The 16,756-nt window shown below is 43.5% G+C and overlaps 1 protein-coding gene across 1 annotated transcript in view; it reads left to right on the top strand.

Annotated features, from left to right (window-relative positions):
* Positions 1–398: 398 nt before the first annotated feature.
* lpcat2 (lysophosphatidylcholine acyltransferase 2) overlaps positions 399–16,756 on the top strand; it is a 112,353-nt gene continuing 95,995 nt past the window's right edge. Inside the window, exons 1-3 of the mRNA XM_085991387.1 lie at positions 399–648; positions 3,017–3,159; positions 16,460–16,680. Coding sequence (XP_085847513.1) covers positions 502–648; positions 3,017–3,159; positions 16,460–16,680 — 511 coding nt within the window. The 5' untranslated portion in view covers positions 399–501. The remainder of the gene's footprint in view (positions 649–3,016; positions 3,160–16,459; positions 16,681–16,756) is intronic.

Raw genomic sequence — 16,756 nt, 5'->3', positions numbered from 1 at the left:
AACAAGGGAATGACATCTTTTTCCTCTTCCCCAAACAATTGATGGTCTAAAACTCAATTTCTGAAAAAATGTCAAAAATATGGTTTACCGAGGTGACCTTGACATTACAAACACGTGATTCACTTGAATAAACGAGACTTGACAGGTTTGACTGTGACTATGGTTGGACAATTGATTCACTTTTCACTAACAAGTAGAAACATTTTGCAATGACTTGTTGACGCCTCTGCAACGGCTATCAACTCAAAAAAATGAAAAGTAAACATGTTTGTGTTATTGCATTCCAAAGCAAACAGATATGGTTTAAGATAACTAATCCTATCAGAGATGAGAGGTTGTAAGGCTCTGCAACCCCCTCTCCGGCTTGTTCGCTGCTCTGTCTTGTTCATCCTCCCTCTGCAGCGCGTGCTGGGCCCGCCGCGCGGGGGCCGCTCTGCGCATGTCCCGGGCGGAGAGGAGCCGAGGCTGTGGTGAAGCGGCGGCGCTCGGCGGGTGGGCGCGATGTCGGGGTCGTGCATCGTGAGCGGGGACAAGAGCAGATCCTTCAGGAGGGTGTGCCCCGTTCCCAGACAGAGCTCGCTCTTTCAGCCGCCCATCATCAATCCGTTCATTTATCACATCGAGCTCACCGTGACGGATAAGTTCAAAGTAAGAAAAAGGGGGCAATCCTGCCTGTGGGACAGCCGTTAGCGGCCAGCGGGGGTCAGCGGAGTGCGGGGTCAACCCTGCGGGGTTGGCAGAGTGCGGGGTCAACCCTGCGGGGGTCAGCGGAGTGCGGGGCCAACCGTGCGGGGTCGGCAGAGTGCGGGGTCAACACTGCGGGGGTCGGCGGAGTGCGGGGTCAACACTGCGGGGGTCGGCGGAGTGCGGGGTCAACCCTGCGGGGTCGGCGGAGTGCGGGGTCAACACTGCGGGGGTCGGCGGAGTGCGGGGTCAACACTGCGGGGGTCGGCGGAGTGCGGGGTCAACCCTGCGGGGTCGGCGGAGTGCGGGGTTAACACTGCGGGGGTCGGCGGAGTGCGGGGTTAATACTGCGGGGGTCAGCGGAGTGCGGGGTCAACCCTGCGGGGTCGGCGGAGTGCGGGGTTAACACTGCGGGGGTCAGCGGGGTTAACACTGTGGGGGTCGGCAGAGTGCGGGGTCAACCCTGTGGGGGGTCAGCAGAGTGCGGGGTCAACACTGGGGTCAGCAGAGTGCGGGGTCAACACTGGGGTCAGCAGAGTGCGGGGTCAACACTGGGGTCAGCAGAGTGCGGGGTCAACCGAGTATACGCTCAGCAGAGAGCAGGGACAGCCGAGTGCGGGCTCAGCCCTGTGGGGTCAGCAGACTGCGGGGTCAACACTGCGGGGTTAGCGGAGTGCGGGTCAGCAGAGTGCGGGGTCAACACTGGGGTCAGCAGAGTGCGGGCTCAGCAGAGTGCGGGGTCAACCCTCCGGGCTCAGCAGAGTGCGGGGTCAGCAAAGTGTGGGGTCACACTGCGGGGTCAACACTGCAGGGTCAGCAGAGTTCATGGTCAACCCTGCGAGGTTAACACTGTAGGGTCAGCAGAGTGCGGATCAGCATAGTAAAAGTACTATGGGGTCAGCATGGTATGGGTCAGCACTGCCTGGTCAGCAGATTTAGGATCAGCAGAGTGTGGGGCAGCACTGTGGTCAGCAGAGTGTGGTCTGTGGGGTCAGCACAGCAGGGGTCAGCAGCACAGTGACAAGAGTGGGGGTTAGTACTGTAGTGTGAGGATCAGTACAGTGAGGTCAGCAGAGTGAGGGTCAGCACTGCATTATGGGGTCAGCAGAGTGTGGCTCAGTGCCTTGGGGTCAGCATTTAGCTTTGCATGTGTGCGTCTAAATACTGTTTGTTGGGGTAACGGAGACGTCTTCCCTCCTCTCAAGCGAGCCCCCTGAAATAAGGGGTCGACGCTTGCCCTATAGCCACCATGAATTCACCAGACGGGCACCTTGGATAAGTTTTATGATCTTTATTCAAGCATATGCAGGGGGAGCATCTCAGTCTCAGCCGCCCGAGAAAGGATTCTTCCAACAAGTATCAAATACATACAGCAATTATACCTAACTTGGGGCATGCACCCCTCGTGCACGACCCTTCTATGATCATTGATTGGTGTATAGTTTATTAGAGGGGCTGCATCCATTTGTTGCCTCTTATCCGAGAGGTTGCTGAATGGTTGACGGAGACCCATCTCTACAGCATGAGCATGCTAACTTATCTGTTTCTACTCTAGTAATACTAAAATCTTCCGATTAGGCAGTCTGCAGCCTTCCGGTCTCAATATCGAGTTCAACAATTTCAGATCATAACCTCGGCCCCTATTTCATTTTCACTTATATTTTTCCACTCCTTTCCTTTCCCCCCCCCCCCCCCCCTTTCCTTTTGTTTCTCTCTCACACCTGGCAGCTATCTTTTGCCCTGCCAGTACACTTTACACCTAATCACAGCCTATTACCATCTCGTCTAGCTTCTAATCTCTTTTACTTCTTTTGGTTCTTTTATTCTTTTGTCCGATCGCAGCCCTGCCTTCGATCTAGTTCCTTTTCTCTCCAGTTTTGAAGAAGGGTCAAACCCGAAACGTCAACTCAAATTTCTCTCCACGGATGTTGCCTGACTTGCTGAGTTTTTCCAGCATTTTCTGTTGTTATTTCGGATTTCCAACATCTGCAGTATTTTGCTATAATACTAAAATCTTGTTTGTCCTGTCTTATCTTTCGTTCTACATTCCTAAGCAAGGACGGGAGACAAGCTTACTAGAAATCCTTTTAACTTTGATTCTAGGTATTCCTTTGGCCCTTTACACTGTTCTGTGGGTTTGTGTGTGTCGGAGTGGGGCTCAGTTCTGTGTATTTTATTGGGCGTGTTACTTTTTTCCTGAGCGCAGTACTTCTGTGTTTTTTCGGTACAGACTTTGTTTTCTGTTTATTTTTCAGTGCATGGAAATGTTTTTTCTACTGTGAGTGCAGTGAATTGGTAGTCACCCGTAGTATTTTCTTGTATCTTTTTGCAGATAGCTCTGGCCAGCGTCACACTTGTACCCTTGCGCATCCTCTGTATTTTCTTCATTGCTCTCGTTGCTTGGCCATGTGCATTTTTCGGACGACTTTGCTGCCCAGGATGTGTAAATCAGGAGCCAGTTCTAAACTGGAAATGGTAAGCACTGGTTATTTTTGGTTATAAATACATACGCACCACCAATACAGAATGGCATTCAGTACCCTCTGGGAGGATGAGCTTAAGGCTGCAGTTATCCTCCAGCTAAGTACCTGACACTGATATCTGCTGGTTGCCATGTGTAGTTGGCAGACTCTTGTAGTGTCTGCTGACTTGAGTCTAACTGGCATCTGAGGTACAATGACAACTGAGCTCTGCGCATTTGTTTTGTGCAGAATTCTGCATTTCAGGCACCAAATTTTTAATGTTGAAAGTGTGGCAGAGTGTTCGCATTCTAATAAAAGATTCCAATCAATGGTTTATGTTCCTAAATGGTCTGGTGGACCCCTGGGCACTTTGAAATGTGGCTTCACTCCAGGCTGGAGTTATACTACAGTCAGTGCAAAGTTCCTCTTGGAGAGATCTTGCACCGCTTGGCCTTGGTGTGCTTGGGTGCCATTTGGGACTTGAAGCTCCAGTTGCAGTTCTACTTTTCAAGTTAATCTGCAGCCACAACTGCATTGGCATCTGTGTGAAAGTAGTACAATGTCGCCCAAATAAACTTGTAACTCTTCAGGATATCATTTTCTCCCCTTTCGGTTTTCTTGCCTCATTTGCTGAAGGCGGTGACTTGTGTTCAAGTGCAGTTTGGTGGGCGGTGACAGGATTTCAGTATCTCATCTGAACGAGCATTCTCCACTTCTGACTCTGGATGAAGAATGTCAGTATGCTGGGTGTGTCAGAGCGGAACCTGGCCTATTCCTCTCTTGTATACACAAGTGTGGGCCTTATTATAATGATTGGGAGTGGAAACACAAGCCAGTTTTTTTTTTTAAACAATTTTCCTTTCCTAGCCTGGGGCTGTTGTGGCAAATTTTAGCTCCCTTTTGCTGTTTGGTTGAGACAGGCTGACTGAGGAAAGATTAAATCTAGGTCCTTTCTGGTCTGTAGGATTGAATGCCACACCATGTGGTCCATTCACCCAATGAGTGGTCAGACAATACAAGTGAAGAAGCATTTTAAGGATGACCTGAGTAAAATCTTCCATCTATATATGGTCCCCACAGTGAACGGGATTTACCCACTGTATTTGATGGCCAGTATAATGTGGCCAGGATAGTCCCAGGTTACTGTGCTGTGTCAAAGCAGTGATGGTATAATTAGTTTGTTTTGCCTTAACTGATAAAGTAGTCACTTCAGTGACACACGCTAGGTCTTTTACAGGAGCACTTTGCTTTACTTCATAACTTAATCTTGCAAAAGGAATACTCCTTTTCAAGGGTTGTTCAGACATAGAAACAAAACCAAGCATAATTCTCAAATAAAGTGAGTAAAAAGTCAACTGTTTTAGTCATAAACATACTTCTCTTCACATGGTTGATTCGTAAAAATAAAGCAAAATTCATGCTGCCCCTTCAACAAGCACCAGATCCACAGAGATCGCCCGATTGTAGAACCACTACCAGAACAGCAATGACTGTGCTGAAGAAACTTGGCATTAGCTGTTTCAACAGTTACAACTCCTCCCAGAATGTTACTATTTACCAAAGGCTCTCCGAACTTCAAAGCCCAGACATTGCCAATCCTTTACTGTATGGCCTACCCATTCAGCACAGTATCATGAGTAATTGTTAGGCTTCAGCATTTGAAATGATGATGATGGGACAATAAGTCAGCTATATCTCAATTATAAAAAATAGATTAAAGATCTGGATCCTGAATAGTTGAAGAGGCTGTCAGACTGTCCTGTTAACTTTAAAACGGAATCGGAAGATATCCAGCTCAGCAAGCTGGCAAGCAGGGCCCGCAGCAGTGGCAGGAGTTCCAGAGGCAACGGGGGCAGGGGTTAGGACTTAATGACAGGTAATTGCACCTTAACAAGGTGCGAACAGCTACTTGAACTGCCCGCAATAGTCGAAGCACTTAATACGGTTAAAGCGGCACCTTTGTAATTTGACACCTATGGCAATGGCAAATAGTCAACGCCTATATGCACACGTATGTTTAGATCTGTGTATGTATATATGTGTATTTATACACAATATGCATATACACAAATAAATTTTGGGTCTGAATGAATAATATAGAGTTCCATCTGGCTATCAGGTCCATACTATCCACATGCTTAACAGAATTCTACAAACATGGGAAAGGAAGCATAAAGCCACTTCTCATGAGCTGTGGTGGGAGAGATCTGCTTGTAATGTTAAGTAACTGTTTAATAACTGAGTTCAGATGTGATCTTTATAAACCACTTAAAATTTGGTGCTGTGACTGATTTCTGGACTCTTTGATGAAATTGTTTTCTTGCAACGACTCTTGGACAGTTAATACAGGTAACATTGATGCATGCTGAGCTTTGGCTGCGACTCCTGTTGACTTTTATCCAGTCAGCTATATTGGGTATTATTTTGTGTTCCCATTTGAATTGCCAGTTGTGTGTCTTTATGTTTTTGTCCCATTCCCCTTTCCCCTCTGTAGAGATTGAACTCTAGTAGTATACAGTGTTTTATTTTAACAATTTCTGGAAATTACAGAGGTGGGAGCCAGGGTAACAAAAAAAAAATGTTAGCACCATTAGTAAACTGCAGCCTGCCTCCAGTCCCTAACCTCATTACTGCGTTCACTACCACTTTCAAACTTGATGTTTTTTTTTTTTGTTTTGTTTTTTTTAGAGAACTAGCTGTTCCCCTTCAGTTGTCCACTTCCTGCAACTCCACAGTCAGCAGGAAATTGAGGTCTAATGTAATCTTTTTGCCCAATTTTGGATATCTCCTGTGGGCACCCTTCTAATTGCACGATGAAGGAAGAAACATATTCTGCAATGATTTTTTTTAATACAAAAATAAATAGCGCATTTTACAATTGTTGACATCACCTGTAAAATTGAAACAAGAAGGGATTCGAGTAATCCTGACCTTGGGCTGCAGATAACTCTGCTCTTAGATATCACCTGAGCTCTTTCACTATTACCTTGTACTCTGATAAATTGCAGACAATATATTTCAGCACAGTCATCTACTAAAGATTCATTTCTTGTATTTTCTGATTTCCCTCTTGTTATGAACAAACCCAGAGTACCTCGAAGCAGATACCTTTCCTTATCTCTTTCCCCCTCACCACCCCCCCTCCCCGCCACACACACACTTTTTTTTATATATATATAATTTTTTTTTAATTGCCTCATTTGGAAACAACATGGGCATTTTTCAATAAATTACATCTTGGATAATCCCATGCAAAATTTATGGTGTCCTGGAAGTGATAAAAGATTGCAAGTTTTTTAGTCTTGAGAATTGTCAGAAGCCAATTTGTAACATTCTAGTGCATAAAGCTACAGCTCCTAAGAATCTTTTTCTGCTGGATTAACACCAGAACACATTTTGATGTATAGAGACTACGAATGAGCTAATCTGTTAATCTTGGAATGAGATTTCCAGTGTAAATGGGAGTGTTTTTTCTTTCTTCCCGCTCCCCGCCCCCCCCCCCCCCCTTCAAGTTTTTGCTAAGTACTGTAAATGAGAAAATATTAGCACAAAGAGTACTTCACATTGCCTGTGGCTATGTCAGCACATGAGCACAACATTCATTTTGCTAAGATTCATTTAGTTTAGCTGTGGAAAAGCTTGTAGGCAGTGGCAAATACAATTGCTGTACTACAGCATTTCTTGCCTCATACACCACTGTAGGAACAGATGGAGCCTGTATCATTATAAGTATGATAGCAGCAGTTAAGATGGTACACCGCACATAAGATGGTACACCGCACAATGTGATAAGGAAAGTTTACATTCCATTCAGGACATAATAAATATAATTTCTTTACACCTTAATGTGTAGCAAAATACTCCACTGTACCACTATAACTTTGCTGCAATGACTGGATGAACCACTGATTGACACCAGAAAATGTATATTGGGTTTGCTTCATCAAGACATCTTGAGTGAGAACGAATAATCCAGCAAACCATTTTGAAACTGTACACTTCAAATTTAAGGATGTGGGCAACATTAATTTGTGGGAACCTGGTCCTACTGAATTTATTTGACTGCCCTCACAAGTTATGCTTTTCACCTGCTACTTGGCTGCAGGTCACTTTGACCATTTTCCTCACAACAAATTTTGTCTACAGTTTTCAGGTATTCACCTTAACTGATTTGTAAATGATGGGGTTATATTAGCCCCTCCAATCCCAGGAATCTTTCCCTGGTGTACAAAAATGTCAAAGTTTTACTAATTTCAGTCCCCAGTTCCTTTGTAATGCTATATGTTTTTAAAAGTTATATGCTAATGGACATCTTTTGGGTAGCTGGTGATTATTATGGTCCGGTGGGGACTTGGGTTAGTTAGATGACGTGGCTCAGGGCACATTATGGAGTGCTAAATTTGTTTGTTTCTATTTACTTAATCTTCAGGAAATGGATGTATCAAAGATTAAGTATGACTGTTAGAAAGTGTCAAGATTAAGGGAGAATAGTTTAAAAGGATGACCGTGTTATACACTGTGGCACATTAACCAGTTTTGAGAGTCAAAGAAGCACTTGTTTCAGAAGTACTCCACTGCAGATATAACATCACCATTCAGCCTATTTTTGTAAATGATTTATTTTTAAGTTAATTTTCAAATGACATTTTTTCTAGCTAATTCTACTGTAGTTTCCATACTGTGTGTTAATATAAGAACATAAGAACATAAGAAATAGGAGCAGGAGTAGGCCAATCGGCCCCTCGAGCCTGCTCCGCCATTCAATAAGATCATGGCTGATCTGATCCTAACCGCCAATCTACTATCACAGAACCATCTCCTGAATCTAACAGAATTAAACACACGAAATAGGAGCAGGAGCAGGCTACACGGCCCCTAGGCCCGCTCCGCTACCCACAGGGCCATGACCGATCCGAACCTAGACTCATGTCCAAATTCCTGCCCGCTCCCCATAACCCTTTATTCCCTTTACTTCTAGGAAACTGTCTATTTCTGTTTTAAATTTATGTAATGATGTAGCTTCTACAGCTTTTTGGGGCAGCATATTCCATGGACCTACCACCCTCTGAGTGAAGCAGTTCCTCCTCATCTCAGTTTTGAAAGAGCAGCCCTTTATTCTAAGACTATGCCCCCTAGTTCTAGTTTCACCCATCATCGGGAACATCCTCCCCGCATCCACCCGATCCAACCCCTTCACAATCTTATATGTTTCAATAAGATCGCCTCTCATTCTTCTGAACTCCAATGAGTAGAGTCCCGATCTACTCAACCTCTCCTCATATGTCCATCCCCTCGTCCCCGGGATTAACCGAGTGAACCTTCTTTGTACTGACTCGAGAGCAAGTATGTCTTTTCTTAAGTATGGACACCAAAACTGTATGCAGTATTCCAGGTGCGGTCTCACCAATACCTTGTACAACTGAAGCAATACCTCCCCTATTTTTATATTCTATCCCCCTAGCAATGAAAGCCAACATTCCATTGGCCGCCTTAATCACTTGCTGCACCTGCATACTAACCTTTTGAGTTTCGTGCACCAGGACCCCCAGATCCCTTTGTACTTCAGTACTTTCCAGTTTCTTGCCATTAAGATAATAACTTGCTCTACGATTTTTCCTGCAAAGTGCATAACCTCACACTTTCCAGTATTGTATTCCATCTGCCAAATCTCTGCCCACTTACTTAGCCTGTCTATGTCCCCTTGCAGGTTTTTTATGTCCTCCTCACTCACTACTTTCCCTCCCATCTTAGTATCATCTGCAAACTTTGATATGTTACACTCGGTCCCTTCCTCCAAATCGTTAATATAGATTGTAAAGAGTTGGGGACCCAGCACTGACCCCTGTGGAACACCACTAGTTACTGATTGCCAGTCCGAGAATGAACCATTTATCCCAACTCTCTGCCTTCTGTTAGATAGCCAATCCTCTATCCATGCCAGAATATTACCCCCAATCCCGTGATTTTTTATCTTAAGCAATAATCTTTTGTGTGGCACCTTGTCAAATGCCTTTTGGAAGTCTAAATACACTCCGTCCACTGGTTCCCCTTTATCCACCCTATATGTTACTTCCTCAAAGAACTCCAGCAAATTTGTCAAACATGACTTCCCCTTCATAAAACCATGCTGACTTTGTCCTATTAAATTATGATTATCCAAATGTCCTGTTACTGTCTCCTTAATAATGGACTCCAATATTTTACCTACCACAGATGTTAGGCTAACCGGTCTATAGTTTCCAGCCTTCTGTCTACTGCCCTTTTTAAGTAAGGGTGTTACATTAGCAGTTTTCCAGTCTGCCAGGACCTTTGCTGAATCCAGGGAGTTTTGGAAAATTATTACCAATGCATCCACAATCCCTACCGCCACTTCCCTCAAGACCCTAGGATGTAAGCCATCAGGTCCAGGTGATTTATCCGCCTTGAGTCCCATTATTTTACCGAGTACCACTTCCTTAGTGATTTTGATCGTGTTTAGCTCCTCCCCCCCCTATAGCCCCCTGTTTGTCCAGTGTTGGGATATTCTTAGTGTCTTCTACTGTAAAGACTGATACAAAATATTCATTGTGTTTTTGCCATCTCCATATTTCCCACCATTAATTTCCCGGTCTCATCCTCTAAGGGACCAACATTTACTTTAGCCACCCTTTTTCTTTTTATATAACTATAAAAACTCTTACTATCTGTTTTTATATTTTTTGCTAATTTACTTTCATAATCTATCTTCCCTTTCTTAATCAATCTTTTTGTTATTTTTTGCTGTCTTTGAAAGTTTTCACAATCCTCTATCCTCCCACTAGATTTGGCTACCTTATATGCCCTTGTTTTTAGTCGAATACTATCCTTAATTTCTTTACTTAGCCACGGATGGCTGTCTTTTCTCTTACACCCTTTTCTTCTCAGTGGAATATATTTTTTTTGGAAGTTGTAAAATAACTCCTTAAATGTACACCACTGATCATGTATCGTCTTGCCCTTTAATCTATTTTCCCAATCCACTCTACTCAATTCCGCTCTCATACCTTCATAGTCTCCTTTATTCAAGCTTAGCACGCTTGTTTGAGATCCAACCTTCTCGCCCTCTAATTGAATATGGAATTCAACCATGTTATTGTCACTCATTCCAAGGGGATCCTTTACTAGGACATTTTTAATTAATCCTGTCTTGTTACACAGGACCAGATCTAAGGTTGCTTGCCCCCTGGTCGGTTCAGTTACATACTGCTCAAGAAACCCATCCCTAATACACTCAATGAACTCATCCTCAAGGCAGCCCTGCCCAATTTGATTTGTCCAATTAATATGATAGTTAAAATCCCCCATAATTATAGATGCTCCCTTATTACAAGCCTCAACTATTTCCTGATTGATACTCCGTCCAACAGAGTTGCAACTGTTCGGAGGCCTATAGACTACGCCCACTAGTGTTTTTTTCCCCTTATTATTCCTTGCCTCCACCCAAACTGTTTCATTATCCTGATCTTTTGACCCAATATCATTTCTCTGTATTATAGTGATTCCTTCCTTTATTAACATAGCCACCCCACCTCCCCTTCCTTCCTGCCTGTCCTTCCTGATCATTAAATAACCTGGTATGTTTAATTCCCAGGCATTGTCACCCTGCAGCCATGTTTCTGTAATGGCCACAAGATCATACCCATATGTAGTTATTTGTGCCATTAACTCGTCTATTTTGTTACGAATGCTACGTGCATTCAGATAGACAACTTTCAAATATGTTTTGTGACACTTAGTTCCTGCTTTTGCCCTTTTTATTACTTTACCTTTTACTCCATACCTTCTGCCCTTTCCTGACATGCTCTGGTTTTTAATTTCCCCACTGCTACCTAAGTCTATGGCCTTCTCTGTTGTCATTTTTATGATTTGCTCTCTAGGAACCTCCCCCCCCCCCCACTAGTTAGTTTAAAGCCCTCTCTACAGCCCTAGTTATATGATCCACCAGGACTCTAGTCCCAGCACTGGCCAAGTGAAGCCCGTCCCAATGGAACAGCTCCCTCCTGCCCCAGTACTGGTGCCAGTGTCCCAGGAAGCAAAACCCATTTCTCCCACACTCGTCTTTGAGCTACGCATTTAACTCTCTAATTTTATTTGTCCTAGCCAAATTCGTTCGTGGCTCAGGTAATAATCCAGACCCTTGAGGTTCTGTTTTTTAATTTGACCGCTAGCTGCGCATACTCCTTTAACAGAACCAGCTTCCTAGTCTTAGCTACGTCGTTTGTACCAACATGGACCACAACAACTGGATCCACCCCCTCCCACTGCAAGTTTCTTTCCAGCCCAGAGGAGATGTCCTTAACCCTGGCACCGGGTAGGCAACACAGCCTTTGGGACTCTCGCTCTTGGCTGCAGAGAACTCTATCTATCCCCCTAATAATACTATCCCCTACCACTACAACATTTCTATTTACTCCCCCCTCTTGAATGGCCCCCCGTTCCACGGTGCTGTGGCCAGGTTGCTCATCCTCCCTGCAGTCCCTGCTCCTGTCCCCACAGGGAGTAAGAACCTCGAACCTGTTGGTCAAGAGCAAGGGCTGCGGCTCCTCCAGCTCTACCTCCTGGATCCCCGTACCTGCCTCACTCGTAGTCACACCGTCCTGTCCCTGACCATGGGCTACATCTGAATTAATTAACTTCATAGGTGTGACCACTTCCTGATACACAGAGTCCAGGTACTTCTCCCCCTCCCTGATGTGTCGCAGTGTCTGAAGCTCAGACTCCAGCTCATCAACACGGAGCTGGAGTTCCTGTAGCAGCAGACACTTGTCACAGACGTAATCACCGTGAGCCTCAATGGGGTTCACCGGCTCCCACATCTTGCAACAGTAACACATGACCTGCTCCATTCTATGTAATTAATTAAATTTTTTATTGTTAGTTATGGACACCCTCTGCCCGATTTTAGATGCTAGTATCCCCTTTAATTAATTGGATTTAAATTAAATCAATCCCTCTAGTTACACCAGTTAAATGGTTTACCAACAGTCACTCTGCACCAGAAAGGCCTTGGTACATCACAGCAACCTTAAAAACTATAAACCACAGACTTAAAGTTTTAAAACGAGAGAAATACTCCAACCAGTCACCTACCTGTTTTGTGGTGACATCACACCTTGAATACTTTTTACCTCTCTCCTTGCCTGAGATTGGAGATTGGTACGCCTACCTGAGCCTCTGGGGCCTCTTGTAGTCGCTCTGCCGCGCTGCTCCGCCTCCACCCGCTGCCGATGCCGCACTGAGGCCTACCTGAGCCTCTGGGGCCTCTTGTAGTCGCGCTGCTCCGCCTCCACCCGCTGCCGATGCCGCACTGAGGCCTACCTGAGCCTCTGGGGCCTCTTGTAGTCGCTTTGCAGCGCTGCTCCACCTCCACCCGCTGCCGATGCCGCACTGAGGCCTACCTGAGCCTCTGGGGCCTCTTGTAGTTGCTCTGCCGCGCTGCTCCGCCTCCACCCGCTGCCGATGCCGCACTCATAATGCATGTTCTAAAGCAAGTTGTAGTACATATTTTAGATTGCACAAAAATATGCTGGGCTAGATCGAGGATGATATTTTTTGTTTTGGAATGTTTAATTTTACAGAATAAAAGTGGACGTGAGCAAAAAAAAGATTTTTTTTTAAATTGGCAACAGACCTGAGCATCACTGTGCCAGTGTTGCATGTAGCAAAAATAATTTAACATGAACACTTTCATGTCCGATGTCACTATAAAAGAAAGAACTTGCATTTACACACAGCCATATGTGTGTTCAGGATGACCCAAAGAACTTCACAGCCAAATAAGTACTTTTGAAGTGCAGGCCCTTTTGTAATGTAGGCAAAGCAGCAGTAAAATGTCTGCACAGCAAGGTCCCACAAACAGCAAATGAGATAAATGAGTAGATAATCTGTTTTGGTGATGTTGCTGGAGGGATAAATGTTGGCCAGGACACTGGGAGAACTCCCCTGCTCTACTTTGAATCAAGGCCATGGGCTCCTTTACGGGCTCCTGATAGGGCAGACTTAAATTCCTGGTTTAAAGTCTCATCTGAAAGATGGCACCTTTGACAGTGCAGTACTCTCTCAGTACTGCAGTGAAGTGTGAGCCTAAATTATGTGCTCAAGTCTCCAGAGTTGGACTTGAACCCACAACCTTCTAACCCAGAGGCAAAAGTGCTACTGCTGAACCAAGTTCAAAATGCAATATCATGGAGGTTTGAAAAGAAAATTGTGTATCTAGTGTCAAATTAAAAGTTCAATTTGCCTGATTATTTAAATGCCTAATGGTTGGTACTTTTGGTTAGTGGATCCTTAAAACCTCACTCATCATGTGTATATACTTCAGGTTAAGCAGTCATTGCTATCTAGCTGGTCAGTATATTTTGCAGTCTCTAATCTGCTAGGCATCCATTTTATTACTAAACATTTAGGATCACAAAATCAATTTGAGTTGAGTTGAGCTCAAACTAAAATCAGTATATTGGAATTGCATCTCGAATTATTGCCTCATGCTGTTGAAAGTTTGTAAAATTTAAGGAGGGTTAATCATAGGTTAACAACCCATAACTGGATTTTAGTAATGTACCTTAAGTTCTTGGCTACATTATTTCCTTTTCAGAGACTGATCCATGCTCACTGTTCCAGTAATCTCCAGGAATTTTTCTAAAGAGGGTGTTAAAGATCAACTGTTTGTTTAATTGTCTAATTATTTTATATTGAGCTTGTATGCTTAAAAGGTTAAAAAAAAAATTAAAACATGTCTAGATTTGAAAACAAATCCCTCCGGGCTTTCACTGAAAGAAGTGTAGGTCAGTATTTATCGACTAGTTGCACCAGATGGTTAGAGCATTAATGCAATGAATATGCTTAACAGATTAAGCATGATGGGTTGGAAGATTTTACTTAGCTGTGTGTACATAATTTCATTACATGTTTATTGCTCTGGCAATCATTTGTCCCACCCTCCATAAACAATTGATTTTAAAATACATTGGTACAGAATTAACGGTGCGATTGGCAACATACACCATAATGTACACTGTTTCGTGCACTGATCTTCCCATTGTAATCTTACTCCCAAATTTCCTGGAAAAGTAACTTGAATATGCTGCAGCATATATAGTGCCAAATTCGGGACTTCCGAAGTGGCGCAGCCAATGGCAGGCCCTGAAAAGCATGACTACCACAATAAAAGCTTGTTAAGTAAAAGTTGTTCTGATGTTGTTTGTTGGATAAAAGTTTAATAAGACTGTTTTCTGAACACAATTTTCATTGATCAGAGAAGAAAGCAGGTTAACATTTCAGGTACAGACCCTTTAATAGAGCTGAAAAAAGGAGAATAATGGCTGAAGATTACAAATCAAATATATCTATTGGTACAAAGAAACCCAAGCCTGTGACCATATTTGGTTTAAAAGACTGGAAGAGGTAAAAGTTGCATACAGTGTGTGAAGAAGCATATGGAACTGTGTTGCATCTTCTACGCTTACATGGGGGAGAGTAGCTACAGTATGTGGGGGTGGGGGCGGCGCTGTGGGAGAGTGAATGAGATTGTTGTAAAAGCAACAGTCCTTCCAGAAAGCAGGGAAGATATGTTGATGTGTTTGGTGATGGGATCACAATGTAGATGGTGGAAGATGATCTGGGGGATGCAGAGGCGCGTGTGATGGAACTTGAGAACAAAAGGGATATTGTTGGCCTTGTGAAAGGAGGGAGAGCAGAGACACAGGAAATGAGCCAGTGGCAACTTCTGCCCTTGACCACAATTGAGGGATAGTCTTGGCAGAGGCAAAAGGAAAACATTTCAGCACATCTGGTGTGGAAAATGAAGTTAACAGAGCAGGGATAGAGAAGAAAGGTGAAAAAAATTTCATTGTGAGAGTCTGTGGGCTTATTCAAATAATAAATATCTGGCAATTCCATTGCCTGAGATGGAGTAGTCTGGGAAGAAAGAGTCAGACCACATAAAGGTGAGGGACAAGTGAGAAGGGGAAATGTAGCTCAATTAACTTTTCCAGATTGGTGTGGAGACAGTTTAATGTTTTGGGTAAGAACAGAATTGTTATGGCCTGGAAGGAGTCCTTTCTTTGGTAGAGCTGTCCAAGATTTTGTCTTTGTGGGCTATATAGGGATATACTGAGGAGCTGACCGGTAGCCATACTTAAAGGTTACTCTCTGTTCCCATTAATTTGCATAGATTTCAAGCTGTTGATACAAGTAGATCCTGGTGTTCTGATGTAGGATTTATCTATGAATAAGGCAACAGAACTAGAAAAAAAACAGTCCTTTCCAAACCACTGGGCCTCCAAAAGTCAAGCAGGACAAACCAAACAATAAGAAACAAAAGTGCAAATTGTCGTGAGTTGTCTGGCCTTTGAGGGCTGGACTTTTGGGGCTTGAGAGCCACATGGTCCTAGGACCACCGATTGGATACTCCTGCCTTATAGGACCAACTCAAATACAGGGAAGTAGAGTACAATAGGTGGAGGTAACTGTATGTATGCTAACCACTTAAACAAAGAGGTAGTTCATGGGTTTAATAGCCTGTAAATACAATTTCAAAATGAGAAAAAGAAATGTAATTGATTTGCATTCAGCAAAGGTCGTCTAAACCAGGCATGTGAACAACGCGAATTTAACTAACATACTTTACCTAAGCCCTTTTGACTTTCGTGACTGGTGGGCACCGCAGGACATTAATAGTATCATTGCTAATGCAATAGGATTATAATTTAGTTTATTTATATATTTTGTGTAACTCTAAGTTTGAAGGGACCATTTCTATTAATATTGTACTATTGGTGCCCTCCTCCTGATGGGGGAACTTGCCGTGCTGTTTTAGTCCTGGTGGCACTGGGTCCTCAAGTGCCACCCTATTGGTCATATTCAAAAGTAGTCTTAAGCCCATTTGAAATTCCTGGTACCTAATTTATTTAACTGTTTTTCCCAGCAGGTACTGCAGATATTTATTTATATGTACACTGCAATCAACCATATCACCAATTTTTCAAAATTGGATTGCAAAGTTTGTACATTGCCTTGAGAAAAGCTTGATATTTTCCTTGTCACTATTCTGATTTAAGTTTATGCAAGATTATGTTAGATGCCAACCTTGCAGGCGTACATAGAACAGAAAATCTTTTATGTATATGGTTATAAACCGGTTTGATTTTTAATTTATTTTGTGGAGGGGGGGGGGCAGGAGAGACTAGAGATGCTTTCTATTCCTGCTCTCCCCCAGCAAAAAAAGGTAACCCGTGTTCTTAGTGTCTAAACTGGAGGAAGTGCTAATTTCTCATATCAATAAATTTAATTTACAGCCGTGTTTCACGAGTTGTGTTGAAATCCTTGGGACGTGCCTTTTACTTTTGTGTGGGCTTCATGCGAATTAAGGTGAAGGGAAAAAAAGCCGATGCAGCTGAGGCACCGATCCTTGTTGTTGCTCCTCACTCGAGCTACTTTGATGCAGTTGTGAATATCGTAGCTGAGATACCATCAATTGTCTCACGAGCTGAGAATGCCAGCATTCCTTTGATTGGATGTGAGTTTTCTTTATTTATCATTGTTTCTGTTGCACTGTTTGCTTTACATTCACATTATAAACTACGGTTGAAATT

This window comes from Somniosus microcephalus, chromosome 6 (genome assembly GCF_052327205.1).
Source record: "Somniosus microcephalus isolate GS21.2 chromosome 6, FLI_Smic_1.0, whole genome shotgun sequence".
Taxonomy (NCBI): Eukaryota; Metazoa; Chordata; class Chondrichthyes; order Squaliformes; family Somniosidae; genus Somniosus; species Somniosus microcephalus.
Note: the sequence above shows the minus strand (reverse complement) of the source record. Positions and strands in the feature narration are given on the sequence as shown.